This window comes from Molossus molossus, unplaced genomic scaffold, assembly GCF_014108415.1.
Source record: "Molossus molossus isolate mMolMol1 unplaced genomic scaffold, mMolMol1.p scaffold_m16_p_10, whole genome shotgun sequence".
Lineage (NCBI taxonomy): Eukaryota > Metazoa > Chordata > Mammalia > Chiroptera > Molossidae > Molossus > Molossus molossus.
The window spans coordinates 48,074,236-48,090,510 of NW_023425345.1; the positions used below are offsets into that span (position 1 = coordinate 48,074,236).

The 16,275-nt window shown below is 42.0% G+C and overlaps 1 protein-coding gene across 6 annotated transcripts in view; it reads right to left on the reverse strand.

Moving 5' to 3' along the window:
- Positions 1-1,766: 1,766 nt before the first annotated feature.
- Positions 1,767-16,275, reverse strand: part of SLC38A1 (solute carrier family 38 member 1) — a 66,259-nt gene continuing 51,750 nt past the window's right edge. For 4 of the 6 annotated variants that reach the window (XM_036250938.1, XM_036250940.1, XM_036250939.1 and 1 more), the window contains 6 exons: positions 14,390-14,469; positions 12,731-12,831; positions 10,780-10,898; positions 10,106-10,247; positions 9,909-10,006; positions 1,776-7,776 (listed from right to left, as the gene is read on the reverse strand). In XM_036250938.1, coding sequence (XP_036106831.1) covers positions 7,675-7,776; positions 9,909-10,006; positions 10,106-10,247; positions 10,780-10,898; positions 12,731-12,831; positions 14,390-14,469 — 642 coding nt within the window. In that variant the 3' untranslated portion in view covers positions 1,776-7,674. Of the gene's footprint in view, positions 7,777-9,908; positions 10,007-10,105; positions 10,248-10,779; positions 10,899-12,730; positions 12,832-14,389; positions 14,470-16,275 lie in introns of all 6 variants that reach the window. The other 2 variants (XM_036250941.1, XM_036250942.1) reach the window with 1 other exon arrangement.

The following is a 16,275-nucleotide window of genomic DNA, read 5'->3' on the forward strand; positions in this document are numbered from 1 at the left end:
TTGAGGAACCCTTGTTTTCCCTATTGATTTGAAAGACCACTTTTCTGGTGTTATTTGGGCCTTTTATGCATATGTTCTCTATTTTGTTCTATTTATTTCCACATCTGTATAAATTTGTTTTAAGTGCTACAGCTTTATCATACATTTTGATACTTTGACAGGTAATTTTGATGTTGCACTGACCCCACTGAAGCACAGATCACCCAGCCAATCGGTTTAGTCTAAAATCGAAACTAATGAAAGGTAAAACGTTGGAAAGGAAAACAAAAAATTGGCCTCGTTATCTGGGCCTCATTAACCCCTCCCAGACTATCCCAATCAGGCAGAACACAATTATAAGTCTAGACTAGGTGAACAGGTCCTCTGAGTTGCAAAGTTATCAGTAAGTCCACAGTTTGTTCCATAGGGGAGGAGGAGAAAACCCTTACCCGGACAATTACTTGTGAAACAGGGCAGAGTGGAACAGTATTAACAGACACTCATGGAAGCCTTAGTGGGAGAAGTCAGAGCCATCAAAAGCACAGCCGGACTAGGGACCTTTTGATTTAGAGCAAACCCCGCAGTAGCCTTCGGATGTATGCACTTTTACAACTGCTTGGGTTTGAAAGTGATAATGACTCACACCCTTGCCCCTGGAGTTTTGGTCAATTAAGAAATACAAACAGGCCCTGCCCAGTTTGGCTCAGTGGTTGGAGCGGCGTCGGCCTGCGGACCAGAGAGTCCCGGGTTCGGTTCCCGCTAGAGGCACGTACCACAAAAGAAAAAGAAAAAGAAAAAGAAAAAGAAATACAAGCAGGAGGCACATAGGATAAAAAATATCAGCTGTATTGCTAATGAAACTAGATTGGAGTACACAGCTTGGACTCCTGTGCCCCAAATTCCCATGATGTAGCCCTGCAGAATGGGTTGCCACCTGGGCAGCTCATTAAGAGTCAAGACAGGCTGCATGCCCAGTCGTGCCACAAAGGCCCAGTTGTTCCTGCACTAACACTCTCCACAAGGGGAATCTGGATATAGACTCGGCCATTTGCTGGTCTGATGAAACTTCCCTAAGATTCTGGGATGGAGCTGGTGATGGACAAGAAAAGGCCCGGCTGCAGAAGCTTCCGCCTCCATCATTCCTGGATGAATAGAAATGCGGATAGAATTTCCTATTGTGTGGTTGGTTTTCATGCGGGTAGAGCAGTGGTTCTCAACCTTCCTAATGCCGCGACCCTTTATTACAGTTCCTCATGTTGTGGTGACCCCCAAACATAAAATTATTTTTGCTGCTACTTCATAACTGTAATTTTGCTACTGTTATGTCTTAGGCAACCCCTGTGAAAGGGTCGTTCGACCCCCAAAGGGGTCGTGACCCACAGGTTGAGAACCGCTGGGGTAGAGGAAGATGAGCGTCCCTCCTATAACACAGCACAGAAAGTGATATTTGTAAAGATGACCTTGAGTTTCAAATGTTATGTTCAACCTACTCTGATTATGAAGGAGAAATATGTGATGTTTCAGACCAGATAGATTACTATCAGAAGTATATTTCTTTTTTAATTAATTAATTTATTTTGTTACAGATGTTTCTCCTGTTTCCCCCACTGATTTTTCCTCCCCCTCCCTCCCCACCCTGTCCCCAGCTTTGTTGTCCACGACCTTTGTTCATGCACACATGAGAAGTATATTTTAAATATAAGCTTCCATGAGCTCCCAGTGTCCTAGAACACTGACAAATGTGTGCGAATCTGCCTCCAACAGTCCTGAATAGCGTGTATGGTAAGTACTCAAATGAGCCCCTCTTTGAGTACTGCATCCCAAAGGAATGAACACAAACTTCATAAATACTTTTAGTTCATGTTTTTAATGTTTAAAAACTATGTTAATAGAGCAGTTATAGAACAGAATCTCTTACATTTCTTTATTTACACCACATCCTGGGGGTTGGGGGGATCTCTATTCGATTAACCATGAATAGCAAAGTTTGGTGACTTGTGACTCACTAAAGTCATACCTCTAAAATCCATGTACACAGTTTTTACATGAATATAACAGTGGCGTGCCACATGTACTGGACTTAGATGAAGTCTGAAATGCACTGGACTCCAGCGAGTGGATTACATACCAATGGTGAAGATTGAAGTGTTTGGGGGAGAAAATGACTTAAACAGTCTATGTTGGCATCGACACCGAAAAAAGGCAAGCATGCAAGACTTTCAAAAGCTTGATAAAATAATGTTTTTTTCCTTCTTCAAATTTGTGCTCCTCGTTTATGTTCAGATTCTTTCCTCTTTTCAAAGATCCCAAAGTTTGGGAAATGCAGCAATTCAGTTTTGAAAAGAAACCCCACAATCTCCTCCCCAACTTCTATTGTGATAAACACTGTGCAGTGGTCTCAGTATTAACAATGAAAGAGCATTATGAAGAAACAGTTTGTCATTTGGGTATATCTATTTCTATACGACAATAATTTGAGTCTAAATATTCCTTAGTTGTAGCTCAGAGGACTATTTTTTTAATAATTGATCTTAATATCTTTTAAATGATTGATCTTAATGAAATCAACACAAGTATTTCTCAGACTTCTCTTTCTAAACAACTAAGTAAGATTTTTAGTTTCCAAGTTTATATTGAGAGTATGTTACCTGGCAGAGAATGTAAAACTTTCTAATTCCCAAACAAAACCACTAATATCTAAGAAAACTTTTATTCTTGATATGCAGATGCTAGAGACTTCTATTTCAGTGTGGATCAACAACTGCAAAAATATACAGCCTCCTATTTATTTACAGTATATTTACATACAAATGAACTATTTCCTACAATAAGCCTCAGCTGCATAGATACTTCCTTTTGAAAACATAAATTCAAGCCTGTATACGGATGCGCCCAGTTTCACAGCCCTTCCTCCAAGAAAACCCCAAAAGAGAACGTCTAAGCCTTGTGAATTTTATTTATTTTCCAAGAACGTTCTCTTTTAGATTTGGTGATATTTTTCCGTTGTTAGCCACCCCACCCCCAATTTGCACCTGAAAGCTTCATATCATAAATAATTCACTGTATTTTAGAGGAAGTATGTTCTATTGCTAAAGGATTCTCAGATCTGCCATCCCTACGGACATCACTTGTTAGCACTGCTAAAGCTGTAGCCTGTATCTTCTTTATTTTGAAAGTGGCTAGAAGTTTACTGTGAACTGGAATGGGGGAATTATATCCTTTCAGGCTTATGTTATGCCCTTTCTAAGCCTCAAGCCCTTTACAATGATAAACTGAGAGAAACTAATGGCTTTTGCTCTAAAACATAAAATCAAATATCTGATCATATCACTGACCTCCTCCCCACCCCACTTAATGATGCCATCAGTATTCTGATAGACTGAAATGGAGCTGAGTTCTACATCCTTTTCAAAGTAGTGTATAGCTCCTTAGTCAGTGCAGACCTTGCAGTCGAGAATTCACTTTAAAAAGAGGGCAGGATTGGTCACCACACAATAAACCCAAACATTCTGCAGAATTTACTCCCGACTTGAACTCAGTATTTCCTCAAAGGTTGCATTTACAAAGGGTATATTCTTTTAATTCCCCTTAAAAACAAAACAAAACAAAACCCAAAACCAAAAAACAGTAACACTTCACTTTCTTCACAGCTCTAAAAAATGTGAACTTATTGTGCCTTAGCCCAAAGCTGGACCAGAGTACAGGCAGCTTTCTCTGACCACTGAACACCTGCCTCAGACCGAGCACCTGCAGCAGACTGAGCACCCGCCAGACAGCACTTGCCTCAGCCAGTCCAACGGGAAGGGGGAGGAGGCTCTGCTGCTGAGGCTGTTTCCTCCGCTCCCCAAGTTCTTCTTCCCATTTCTCGTCCCAGGAGTCCTATGAACCATCCTCTGGGTAGGATTAATGGGGAGAACAAAGGAGAGACTGACTGGCTCAGAGTGGTGCTCAAACTGAATGTGCATCAAGATCCCCTGGAGGGCTTGTTAAAACACCTTTTGCTCCTCCAACCCCCCAGCGTCTGATTTCACTGGGTCTGGGGTGGGACCTGAGCGTGTGCATTCCAACATGTTCCCAGGTAATGCTGACGCGGCTGGTCTGGGGGCCACACTTTGAGAACCACTGGCTTAGAGGCTTGAGTCCAACTCCAGAAAAAAGTCAGTTCTGGGGTAACTGTGATGTTCTCTGAAATATCGAGAATCCTACCAGTTCCTTGCCCACTCCAAGCCCCGTGACCATCCCCTTGCCCATGTAAAAAACATGATTACGGGACAGTAAAGCCACCGTTTATTAGCTCTAAACCCATTATATGTGCTGAATGCTGGCTCCAATGACTGGCATGTGGGAGAGGCTATGAAGCAACATCGTTTGTGGGTGTGTTGTGAGCAGGGGAGGGGATGAACTATAGGAGCAAAAGGTCCCACAAATAGGAGCAGGCAGACCAAGCCTGTGACCTCCAGAGAAAAGAAGGTATCAGCTGAGGATGGTTCCTGGTGGTTTACAACTCACAAGAGGCCCCCTGATCCTCCTTCACACTCCTCCTACCACTAGGTTCTCTGGTGGCCCCGGACTTACTCTTCCCCTCCCCTGCTGTAGGCCACTCTGGTCACCTGTAACTGGTGGCGAGGGTAGGCCCACCATCCAGCAGGCGTGTGGCTGCAGTGGACAATCCAGATTCCACCAACAGGAATGGCACATTCTTGGCAACTCTGAACAAATACCCCTAGAAACAATATTATATTTAGTGGTTAGATTCTTTAACAATCTTGGAATAGTATCCAATTTCAGCTAAACTATGGGTTTGATATCTTCCCTAGCTGATCTGGGGGTTTAACCACCATGTATAACCTGGCTTAAAACAGAAAATACATTCCAGTTTGCAAATAATCAAGTTGACAGAGTTTTGCAACATGATCAGCTTATAAATTGGGGGCTTCCTCTGCTTAACAAGACGGAATTTCTTTCCTGTACACACTTTACTACCCCCACTTCCAATAGGTCGTGTTACGGAAATCAGGGATTCACACTGTTCTGTATTGCAGTAACCAGAGAACAGCTCTAAGTCCAAAGCAGGAAACTGGCACTGTTCACTGGTGTGGAGACCTCGCTACCAGAGGAAAACGTGCTGCTCCCCATGGCTAAGGTATAACATTCTTTAGTCTACAAATGTAGCAGAAAAACTTCTATAGTGCTTGACTGCATTGTTTAAATTCTACCTAACATTTGTGATACATGTATTTTTTGGCTACCAGTTCGCTATTCTGAACAAGAAGATTAAGAGCAGTATACTTTACAGCTAATCCCACACAAACGATGTAATTAATTAATCAGTGATATTTGACAAACTACAGTAGGGTCTATTATATTCAGTGACCAACAACAAACTTACGTAAACATACAAAGAACATTTTAAAAACCTGTGGTATCACAGACATCTACAGCAATGTGCCTCTTCTAAATAAATATATTTTAAATGATAATCATTCCTTGTACTGACACATAAAATCCAGAGATCCAAAAATATCACTACTCATCCTTCTTCCCCCAAGAGTTAATGATAAATTTCTCAGTTGACTTTGGGAGTGTAAATTGTTATAAATTGAGGAAAATTGCAAGTAGCAAAATATAGCTGGAAACAATGATTATTATTATTAATGGAGGGCCATCCCACTCTCTGGCTATTTCATTACCTGCTGCTCTAGCCAAGCCTCCAAGGGCCAACTAGTTTCTCTCCCTGCGCATCTAACATGGAAGACACTGCTGAAAAGGAGTGTCATCCATATTATTGGGTTGGGTATTCATATCTAAATACCCGAACTCTGACCTAATGTGAATATAATTCTGGAACATCACATTAAAAGCAAGGATGACCCTACCAAGAAATGCAGGAAACCACCCTTCCTTCTCCCCCAAGAGGATTGCGACAAGGTGCTCTGATGTCTGCCTTTCCTATGGGGCAGTGGTCTGTAGAGGGGAGGGGACAGTCCCATGGTTCTCCCAGAGTGTGGAGGCCTCCAGGGATCTGAGTGGACGAGGAACAGAACCCAGAGCTCAGTGCCCGGAAACCCTGCCAAGAGTCTGCGGTTAGATTCCACTTATCGCAGGATAAGAAGTCTGTGCTCGGTGAACTTCTGTGTTTGAGAAATTCAACCAGAATATAGATTAACACCGAGGCCTGTTTCCAGGGACCAGCTCCCAGAGCACACACATTTCTCTGTGTGATCCGGACAATCAGACCACAGGGTAGGGTGTTCTGGGTTTCTGCTCCCCATGGCTTTCCAAGCTACCTTATGCCAAACTCTTCTTTCTCAGTCTCTGTGTAGCTTCCATGCCCCCCCCCCCAGGAGAGGGCTGGGGTAAGAGTGGGAGGCAGTTCGGTCCTGTGTGGGGCTCAGGGGGATGGCAGCAATGGCCCAGCTCTCAGCTAGGAGCGAGAAGGAACAGCACGGACTCCAAGGTCCTCATCTGGGAGAAGGAAGGTCCTCAATGATTTTGTCACAAGTTCTCCTCAAAAACTATCTCTGAGGGTTCTCTTTCTTTTTCTAACACTCTGGAAGGATTGTTAATGGAGAAGAAATAGGAATGAGGCTTATTTAAGATACAAAAATCTTGTATTTGTAATAACCTAAATTTATAGATAGATATAAAACAAGTCTTTTAAAGACCCCACCCCCACCCCCAAAGTACCCAATATATAAAACAGGAATTACTTAGATCATCCTTGGTTAGCTACACCTTATTCTCTGTGCAAAAAGCTGGTGGACATGAGGAAAAGCTGCTGGAGTTGTAATGCAAGAGAACGTTTTCCCCTTCAACAATACAGTGTAGAGTGCAGGGTTGAAGGCTGCCTGCATCAGAGGAATATTTTCTTAGGTGTTTTGGACAATCTTTTTGCACTATTCTTGCTCCTCAATTTATTATAAAGGTGACACGGACTGCCCCCATGGAAATGGAGTCAGGTCAGAGTAATTTTGACACAAGTTGTCAAGAGGGAAACAAAACTTCATTTCCTAGATTACCCAAATGTGTAGTTTAATATATTTACCAAGGTGAGTGTCATTTTCACTCCCTTCCCAGCTGAGAAGACTTCACCAGAGAATGTCTCTGTGTGGAACAGGCATCGTACCAGGGAGATCGGAGTCACCTCAAAGATCACATGCTTCCTGCGACCCTCATATGATTACCCCTGTGTGCTATGTTAACCAAAATAGGCAAATTATTTATGAAATCATTTTTTTCTGTAAAGCAAAATAAATATATACAATTCAAGATTCTTTTCTCTTCTAAAAAGGTACAGATAGTGTGAGCTGAACATCAGTAGGAAAATTATTTCAGAATCTGAATCTATAATAAACATGATCGATGATGTTTTCAAAGTTCTTACAGACCATGACGTTACAAATAATTGAGTTAGGAGAGTGGAAAATAACTGACTATGGAAAATACTAGGAAATATGATTGCATGAAATTTGGAAAAAAAATCCATGATCCTTAAATTGATCCCAAATCTTGGAGGGACATGAACTGTTATAGAAATAGGTCTCTGCTTTTCTACCAAAATGTTATTCCATTTTAAATATCTTGTAAATTTCTCTTTGCTTCTGTAAACTCGAAAAAGAAGTGATGACGTGTGGTTGCTGATGTGTGGTGACTTGACTGAGCAGCAGATGGGACGTCTCCTTTTCTCAGCCGGTCTCAGTGGCCTTCGTCACTGCCCGATGAGCAGGCCCAGTCGTAGATGACCAAGGGAATGCTGACCAGGGAAAACAACACCCCCAGACCCAAGAAAAGGGCAGCCTGGAGCAACAGAAAGGCATGAGTTATTTTCAGCAAAGCAAGCATTTCCCACATGCACCTGGGCAACAAATAGAAACGCTTTCCCTCCTTGTCTACCTGTGCACTTGGAGTGTGTCACAACCACCGCTGAGCCGTGGGAGTCTTTCTGACACGGTGTGTGAACCGGGTTCTCCAAAGATGGGGAAGTAAGAGCAAACTCCACAGAGCAGCCCTCTACAGCCTGTGCTTTGGTCATATGGTCACTGCAGAGTGAATCTGTTCTACAGTTGATGGGGTATCCTCACAACTTCTTTCAAACTAAGATCACAACTTAAAAACATAATGGCTTTGGAAAACCTACAGGTCATTCCACCACTCTTTACCAACCAACCTAACATCACCGGTAGGCAAACATTTCTGTTTGAAAAGTGGAAAAAGATATAAAAGCAAAGTAAATTTGATCAAGTGAGATAGGAAACAGGTGTCAAAAACTAAGTTACTTGAGTAATAACTACATACAGTGCCAAGTGGGTACTTGAAATATTGCGGGGACCACTTTGTAAAGTGTATGATTGTTTAACTATTATGTAGTACACCTGAAACTAATACACAAATAGTACTGAATATAAAACAACAACAACTAAGTTACTTCAAGGGTTGATGAAGGACACAGGTAGCCAGATCATTAAATCTAGAATCTGGAGAACACAAGATTATAAATTGTTTGGCCTGAGACTATCCAGTGAGAGCTCTGCAGGGAGAAGGACGAAGCATCGTGAGAGCCAAGGCGGCTGGCCTGGGACCTGGAGGATAGAGCTAAGGGAAGGAGAGGAGGCGAATGGTGGGGTTCAGCGGGATGCACATGGGTTTACCGTCATGGGTCTGGTCTAACTCCCAGTGGGTACTAACGGATAGAAGCCCTTGTCTAATGTTATTCAGTAGTTCCTACTACCAGTTTTGTTATGAGAGCCAGGCTGGGGAAGTCCAGAAAATTCATGGGCAACAGACCTCTACCATTTTTGGATCTTAGTATATTTTACTGCTGTGCAGAGTGCCTGCTCTTTCCTCGCTGTCCTTGTGAAGCAACCCCTGGTAAGAATTTGGGATTTATGGCTTCAGAGATAATCCTGTTGATGATGTTCAGCATCAATGCACAAGGGAGATCCCTCCTGCCTGTCTCTTATCTGCGTCTGCTACTCGGGTAATATGTGCGATTGGAGCCTTACACTGCGGGGCAGCTGGCAAGCCCTCTCCGAGAGCAAACCAGATGGTGCTCCGGAAGGTACTCGTGCGGCAGCCACTTCACCCCTGCTTCCCTCACTGTCTCCAAGTGCATCACCCTGAAGATGCCCTTGAACTTTACCAGACCTGGAAACAAGAATCCCAGTAGAGCCCTGGCCGGTTTGGCTCAGCGGTTAGAGCGTCGGCCTGCGGTCCTGAGAGACCCGGGTTCGGTTCCCGCTAAGGGCGCGTACCTTGGTTGCAGTTTGTCCCCGGCCCTGGTCGGTTGTGCGGGTGGCAGCCACTCGATGTGTTCCTTTCACGTCGATGTTTCTCTCTCTCTCTCTGTTCCTCTCTCTCCCTCCCACTCTACCTGAACAAAAAATTGAGGAATGTCCTCGGGTGAGGATAAAAAAAAAAAAAAAGAATCCCAGTAGAGAAAGGTAGTTGTTGAATCCAGGTCTGTTGCTCCAAAGCATTTCTGTCAAATCATAAAAAGACTCTAAGCTAACTCAACCACTTACATTAGGCATTACATGTTCCTGAGCTGCAGGACGGACGTACTTGACTAGGAACTGTACAGAAACCATGGACTGCATAAACTCCTTGAGTCCCTCTCCACTACCCCGTATGGCTAAAGATAAGGTATCACCTTACAGAGACGGAGGACAAGCATCCAGTCTCCCAGCTGGCCCTGCTCTAGCTCAGAGCAAAAGCTAAGGCACAGTAAGAGCAACACCCGAAGAGATATTGTGAGGAAATAGAGAGGATTCTCATGAGATGTATAAACCTCCCAGAGGGGAAAACTATAGCCCTGCTGCCTCCTTCGAGGCTGCTAAAAGTAGTGTTAGATGGTAGAGATGGACTACTTATAAGGTACATTAAATAAAAAAACGAATCAGACAAATGAAGGTGGCTGGCATAAGACATACCCAAATTCTTTGAGTTCCTTTATCTCCATCCTGGTTTGTGATTTTTAAATAAAGAGATGAAGGGAGAATGAAAATAAGCATATTAGCAGATGTAACTCCTGTAAAATAAGAAAAAAAAATTTTTTTTAATTGTTTCTGTGAGATTTTAGTTTCCTAACTAGCTGCTGTAGAGTAAATGTCAAGTCATAAAGCCATACCTACGACTCCAAAAATGTCCTTCATGGAGGGTATGAAGATCACCAACAAGTTGATAATAACCAAGAGGATGATGGTAACAAAGATATGACGACATAGATTAAACTTTGTTTTCTTAGCCAGTTCAAATAAAGAGGAACGCACCTGCGGGAAAGGAAAAGGGAGACTCTGTAAGGGTCTGCAGCGGCCCGCGTGACCCTTCTCAGCAGGGACTGACCACTGGGCCAGGGATCTGTGAAAGGTGCTGTGATTTATAGACAGCGTAACAGTTTAGGACGCAAGGGGCTTGATTTAAGATGGAAAAATGTTATTTATGAATAATTTTCTTTTAGGGGGGATAATTTCTGTTTCTGTTTTATCTATGGCTCAGGGTTCTCTCCTGGTCCTTCTACATTGTCTCACTGTGTATGATGAAGATTCGAACATCCTATCTGCATTTCTCTATAAGAAGAGGGACAGATTCATTAGAATTAAGATTCCTTCCATCAGAGTCTACCCTATCGCACTGATCCCACTTTCTCTCTGAAGAATCTTAACTGAGTCTTGGGATCCTTCCTGGATGCAGTTTCGGTGACACAGGAGTTACCTGCAACAGGTTTTCTCTGGAATGGGCTCCTGAGACAGGAGGACAGGCGATACCTCAGCCTTTCTCCGATTACACCGAGGCTTTACTCACCGTGAAAAATAACACTGGCACCGTGAGGATGACAGCAACAATGACAGCCAGCCTCACTGTCAGCACGAGGATGTCATCTTTACTCTGGTACTTGTGAAGGAGGTCGGACTGCACATTTTCTAAAATGAGGGAAAAGAAGGTATTGGAAAGAAACAAAGCACAACACTAAATGTCAGTTTTACTGAACAACAAAGAACTTGTCAACTGAAGGGCAAGGAAAACAATGATCTGGGCTGTCAGTTAAAACAATTTATAGAGCTGAAAAGAAAAATTCCCCGGTGTGAGACTTGCTCCACCTGTCCATTGTAACTTAAACTAAAAGGCATCTATAGTAATCACGAGAAGAAGCCACCCAGAATGACTATGCTTAATTTATACAAAATTAATCCTAGGAGTAAATTGGGATTAAAAATAACACAGGTTGAAGCACAGAACTGCTCTTAATTTAGATTTTCTCGAACTGGGTGCTGCCCATCAAGCAATGTGCAGCCAGCCAGTCTTGCCGAGTGGGTGGGCAGACGGTGGGTGGAGCCTCCTTCAAACTGTCCTACTGCTCAACTTTCAGTGGCTAAACAGCGACGGTGCCAATGGAATTTAACCACCAGCAAGAAATAATTCTTCTCTTCCATGGATGTTTTTCTTATTACAAAAAAAAAAAAAGTATTTTGTTATGTACCATTGAACTTATTCTCAACTCTGAACTTCAGAAAGTGTTATTTCAAAGACAACCACAGCTAGAATGGCAGTCACGTGGAGAGAGCATGAAAACGCTCTGCCCTTTGACAAGAGATGATTCCCTTCCCCCGTGTCCTTTCCGGGGCTTCTCACTGCACCTCAGATTCCATTCCCTTTAGCTCTCTATGCCACTCCCACACATCTTTGCAAGGCTCCACTTCCAGGAGAAAACCAGACATTTTATTTTTAATTAACGTTAAGTGTCACGAGTGTGGCGGCTCTGCTCTTTCTCACTTTCAACATCTCTCTGTCTTCTCTTTTCTATTAATGGAATCTGACTCCATTTGCAACAGCAATTAGGAAATTCTCTGACATAGTTTTCACTTTCCTCAGGACAGGTGCTATGCTGATAAAGTGCTTTCTCTCTCTCTTTTTAATTTCAGAGGATGTTTATTAAAGCTGGGTACAATACACACAGAAGGGCCAGGGAAATGAGGCCTAAAATGTTCTTTATAAAAAAAATTTAATTTAATTATTTTATTTTTATTTATTTATTTTTGTTAATTCTCACCTGATATTTTTCCACTAATTAAAAAAAAAAATTTTTTTTTAAATTGATTTTAGAGAGAGAGGAAGGGAGAAGGAGAGAAAGAGAGAAAGAGAGGTATCAGTGAGAGAGAACATTGACTGGTCGCCTCCTGCATGCCCCCCACTGGGGATCAGGCCCACAACCTGGGCATGTGCCCTGACTGGGCATCGAACTGGTGACCTCTTGGTGCCTGGGTCGATGCTCAGCCACTGAGCCACACCAGCTGGGTTCCATTGATTTTCAGATAGAGTGGAGAGGGAGAGAGGGGGAGAGTGAGAGACAGACATCACTGTGAGAGACACATCAATTGGTTGCCTCCCATATGACCCAGGTACGTGTCTTGACCTGCCCTTGACCTGGAATCAAATCCGAATCAAACCCGAGACCCTCAGTCTGCAGGCGGATGCTCTAACTGCTGAGCAACCCTGTCAGGGCTCTTTTTTTTTTTTTTTTTTTTAAGGACAGTATTAGGGGAAAAAATAACTGTATTGCTCCAGTAATTATTCTATTGTGCAGTCTGTGTGAATATGGATAGGAACCATTGTACTGTGCTTTGAATAGAAGATCAGCAAAATCAATGGAAAGATGTGTTGCTTTTTAAGTATCATGTGAAAAGTTATTTTGATATTGGTTTTTACTAATTCATTTACAATGGCCTACATTTATGTGTTAGCAGAAGTTACTTACCATAGAATGTCAGGTAGCCAAAAATGGCAGTCAAGAAGTACATAACAAACATGGCAAAAAAGGAGATATTTGAGACCATCTGCATCCTTTTCTGTGATCGACTAAAGACAAAGATAAAAGAGTGTGAAAAATTAAAAACCATGTTACCAAATTTAAACACCAGTGTTCACACAGAAGTGTTAATACTAACTTAACTTTCTATCAGGGTTGAGCAGCTCTGACCAGCTGAAATTACCCCAGGCGATTATGCTGATCCAGAAAACTTCTGTTATACTTAACGGGCACTGTGAGAGAGGGCCATGGAACAAACAATTCTTGAGTTCTCTTACCCATTCTTTAGAGAGAACATCAAGTTCTCATCTGAAGGGCAGAGAGTGTTTCTTAATATTTGTGTTTGATATTATCTCCACAGTCAGCATTCACAGGAAAAGGGCAGAATAAATTCAAGCACTGTTCTCTCAGCCCCAGAGACCAGGGGCAGAGCTGGAACTGAACCTCAGGTGTTCTGTTGCTAAAGCAGTTATTTAGGCTCCGGTTTTCCCATTGAATAGCCCCAGAGATGCACCTGGAAGTCTGTATGTCTCCACATCAATAACTACTACAGAAGGATGATGATGAAGGACTGTGTTCTTAGGTCAGGTTTACTCCGGCAGTTTGATGAGCCTTTAAGTTTCTTTAACTGCCCAAATAATGAATCTATTAGACTTGTACTCAATAACAGACTGGTAATAGTTGGTTGTGTCATAACAGGGAGTATGAAAGACAAGTAAAATTGAGAAGTATACACATGAGAAAACCACAAACTAAAAGCTGGGCTATAAAAGTTAAAAGATGCCAAAGACACATTTAAATACCCTGAATACAGGATCATAAAGTTAGCACTGATATACCCATAGATAGGTAGATGTAAATATTTCAAAATTTACCTACATCAATTAAATATGAAAGAGAAAGAATCATGAGTTAATTCAATGCTAAATGAAATCCACTTTATTTTTGTTTCAAATGGTAATAGCTACATTGTATATCTTTTCTGCGTTTAAGACTATGCCACGATGACTTTTTATATAGAAAGTCTGTAACAGTAAGCTAAAAAGAGAACCCATGAGGAAATTTATAAGTAGTTTTAGTTTTCTCTACAATAGTAATCAAAAACAAATCCATATAATCATCTTAGTAATTTAAAATGAACAACAATTTTTTTTTTGTCTAGTTTGTGGTCTTAACATTAATTTCTCTCTGCCTGTGTTACCAGCCTTTTCCATACTTGGCAAATCAGGTATGATGTATTTAGCAGTTTTCAGATGAATCTGAACACCATTACATGTGACCTGCTGAGTAAGCATAAGTAACATAAAGCAACACAAATACCTGAACTCTCCTAAGTAACACAGTATTTGAAAAACCAGATTAACAAAAAAAGGCCCAATAGTAAGCACTTTATATATTTACATCCAAAAATACTGCAGGTTTCTGATTTTTCTTTTTTGTTTTTGTTGTTTTTTCTTAAAATACAGTACTTGTTCAAGAATGGCGGAGTGTAAATGCTAAAGCTGGGTGATGAGTCCGCGGGGGCTCGTTACATGAGTCTGTTTATTCTAAGACAGTGCTTGTCTATTGATGAGGAGCTATAAAATGGTTACGATGAAAAACACGTACTCTTTAAGCTCGCTGTAAATTGGCAGGACTGATGGGTGGCAGACAAATGCAAACGCAATCGTTGGTAGAGCATACACGGTCTATTTGAAAGGGAAAAAAATAAACATTTAAAAAGGTATTTTTACCATAAAATTATACAGTATTTCTGAGCTGTCATTTATCTGACAGCTCTTCAGAATCCCTGGATTATTTGGTTGTTAGGAGGGCTTTGAACCCAAAATGGGAGCCGCTTTCCGAAGAAAGCTCATCCAGCTTGTCAGCGGGCACTTGGCATAGAGGGGCTTTAGATTCAGCTGACCCACAGTGTATTTTATACCCTCGAGACACAGCACAACCCGTCTTTATACGGCGCTGACCAGTTACACTGCACTTTTCATACATTACCTCTGAGTCCCTACAACAACCCTGAGCGGTTGATACACTGCTGTCCTCCTGACTCCTTCCAACAGGTTAGGTGACATGCCCAGGACTTCCACCTCTATTTTACTGCTCTTTGCTATAATAGGGTGCAGCTAATCAGACTTAAAAGATGACATCTAAAAAGAAAATTAGGCCCTGGCCGGTTTGGCTCAGCAGTTAGAGCATCAGCCTGCGGACCAAAGGGTTGTGGGTTCCATTCCCAGTTAAGGGCCCGTACCTGGGTTATAGATTCAATCCCTGGTCCTGGTCAAGGTCGTGTGGGAGGTAACCAATAAATGTGTCTCTCTCACATCAATGTTTCTCTCTTTCTCTCTCTGTCTCTCTCCCTCCCTTCTACTCTATCTAAAAAAAAAAAAAAAAAAATCAGTAGAAAAAGATCCTCAGGTGAGGATTAACAAAACAATAATCATAAAAAGAAAATTAGTTCCACATTCACTACTTGGGCTGCATCCTTAGATTTAGAGAGAGAGAAAGAGAGAGAGAGAGAGAGAGAAAGATCTATTTAGTTTTCTTAGATACGACCTTTTAAAACTTTCAAACTCAACATAACTTCTCATGCAAAAAGAAGCTGGCTGAGAAGGAAGGAAAGTGCCATTTCTCATGCTCTAATTCTGCCCAAGCACTGTACCAGGCACATTCTTAAAACAAAACAGAACAGAAAACCCATTAAGACGCAGAACAGAATACTCGTTTTTTTTTGTTTTTTTTATCCTCACCCGAGGACATTTTTCCATTTTTTGTTCAGGTAGAGTGGGAGGGAGAGAGAGGAACAGAGAGAGAGAGAGAAACATCGACGTGAAAGGAACACATCGAGTGGCTGCCACCCGCACAACCGACCAGGGCCGGGGACAAACGGCAACCGAGGTACATGCCCTTAGCGGGAACCGAACCTGGGTCTCTCAGGACCGCAGGCCGACGCTCTAACCGCTGAGCCAAACCGGCCAGGGCAGAATACTCGTTTTTTACAAGTGGGGTTGGGTAATTTGCTTGAGGATTCAAGTCCAAGCCAAACTGGTCCCACAATCCACTGTTCCCTATATTACTAACAGTCTCTCGAAAGTATGAAAGTTTCTACTGCCATTTTGTGATGGCATCTGTATTTCAACTCTGTAAGCTGGGGAAGTTTGAGGGGTCCCTTTTTGTAACCACCAGATAGGAAGCTGTGGACTAAGGGTGTTATTAATCTATTTTTAAAGATCTATGGAAAGAAGAGCTGAGATAATTATCGAGAAAGAAATTTTCACAGAAATGCTTAATGAAGGTTGTCCTACATATCAACTGGGTCAAGAGGCAGCATGAAATACAGTATTTGTATTTTTCTCAAAGGTCTCTAAATGGACTGTGGAATCTGGAAGCAGTGGTACTGTGTCCCTTTGAGATAGAATATATTCAAAACAGTTTAATTACTATAAAGATAAGAAATATAATGCCCTTAATAAAAATGCCCATTTTTATATTTAAAAGAT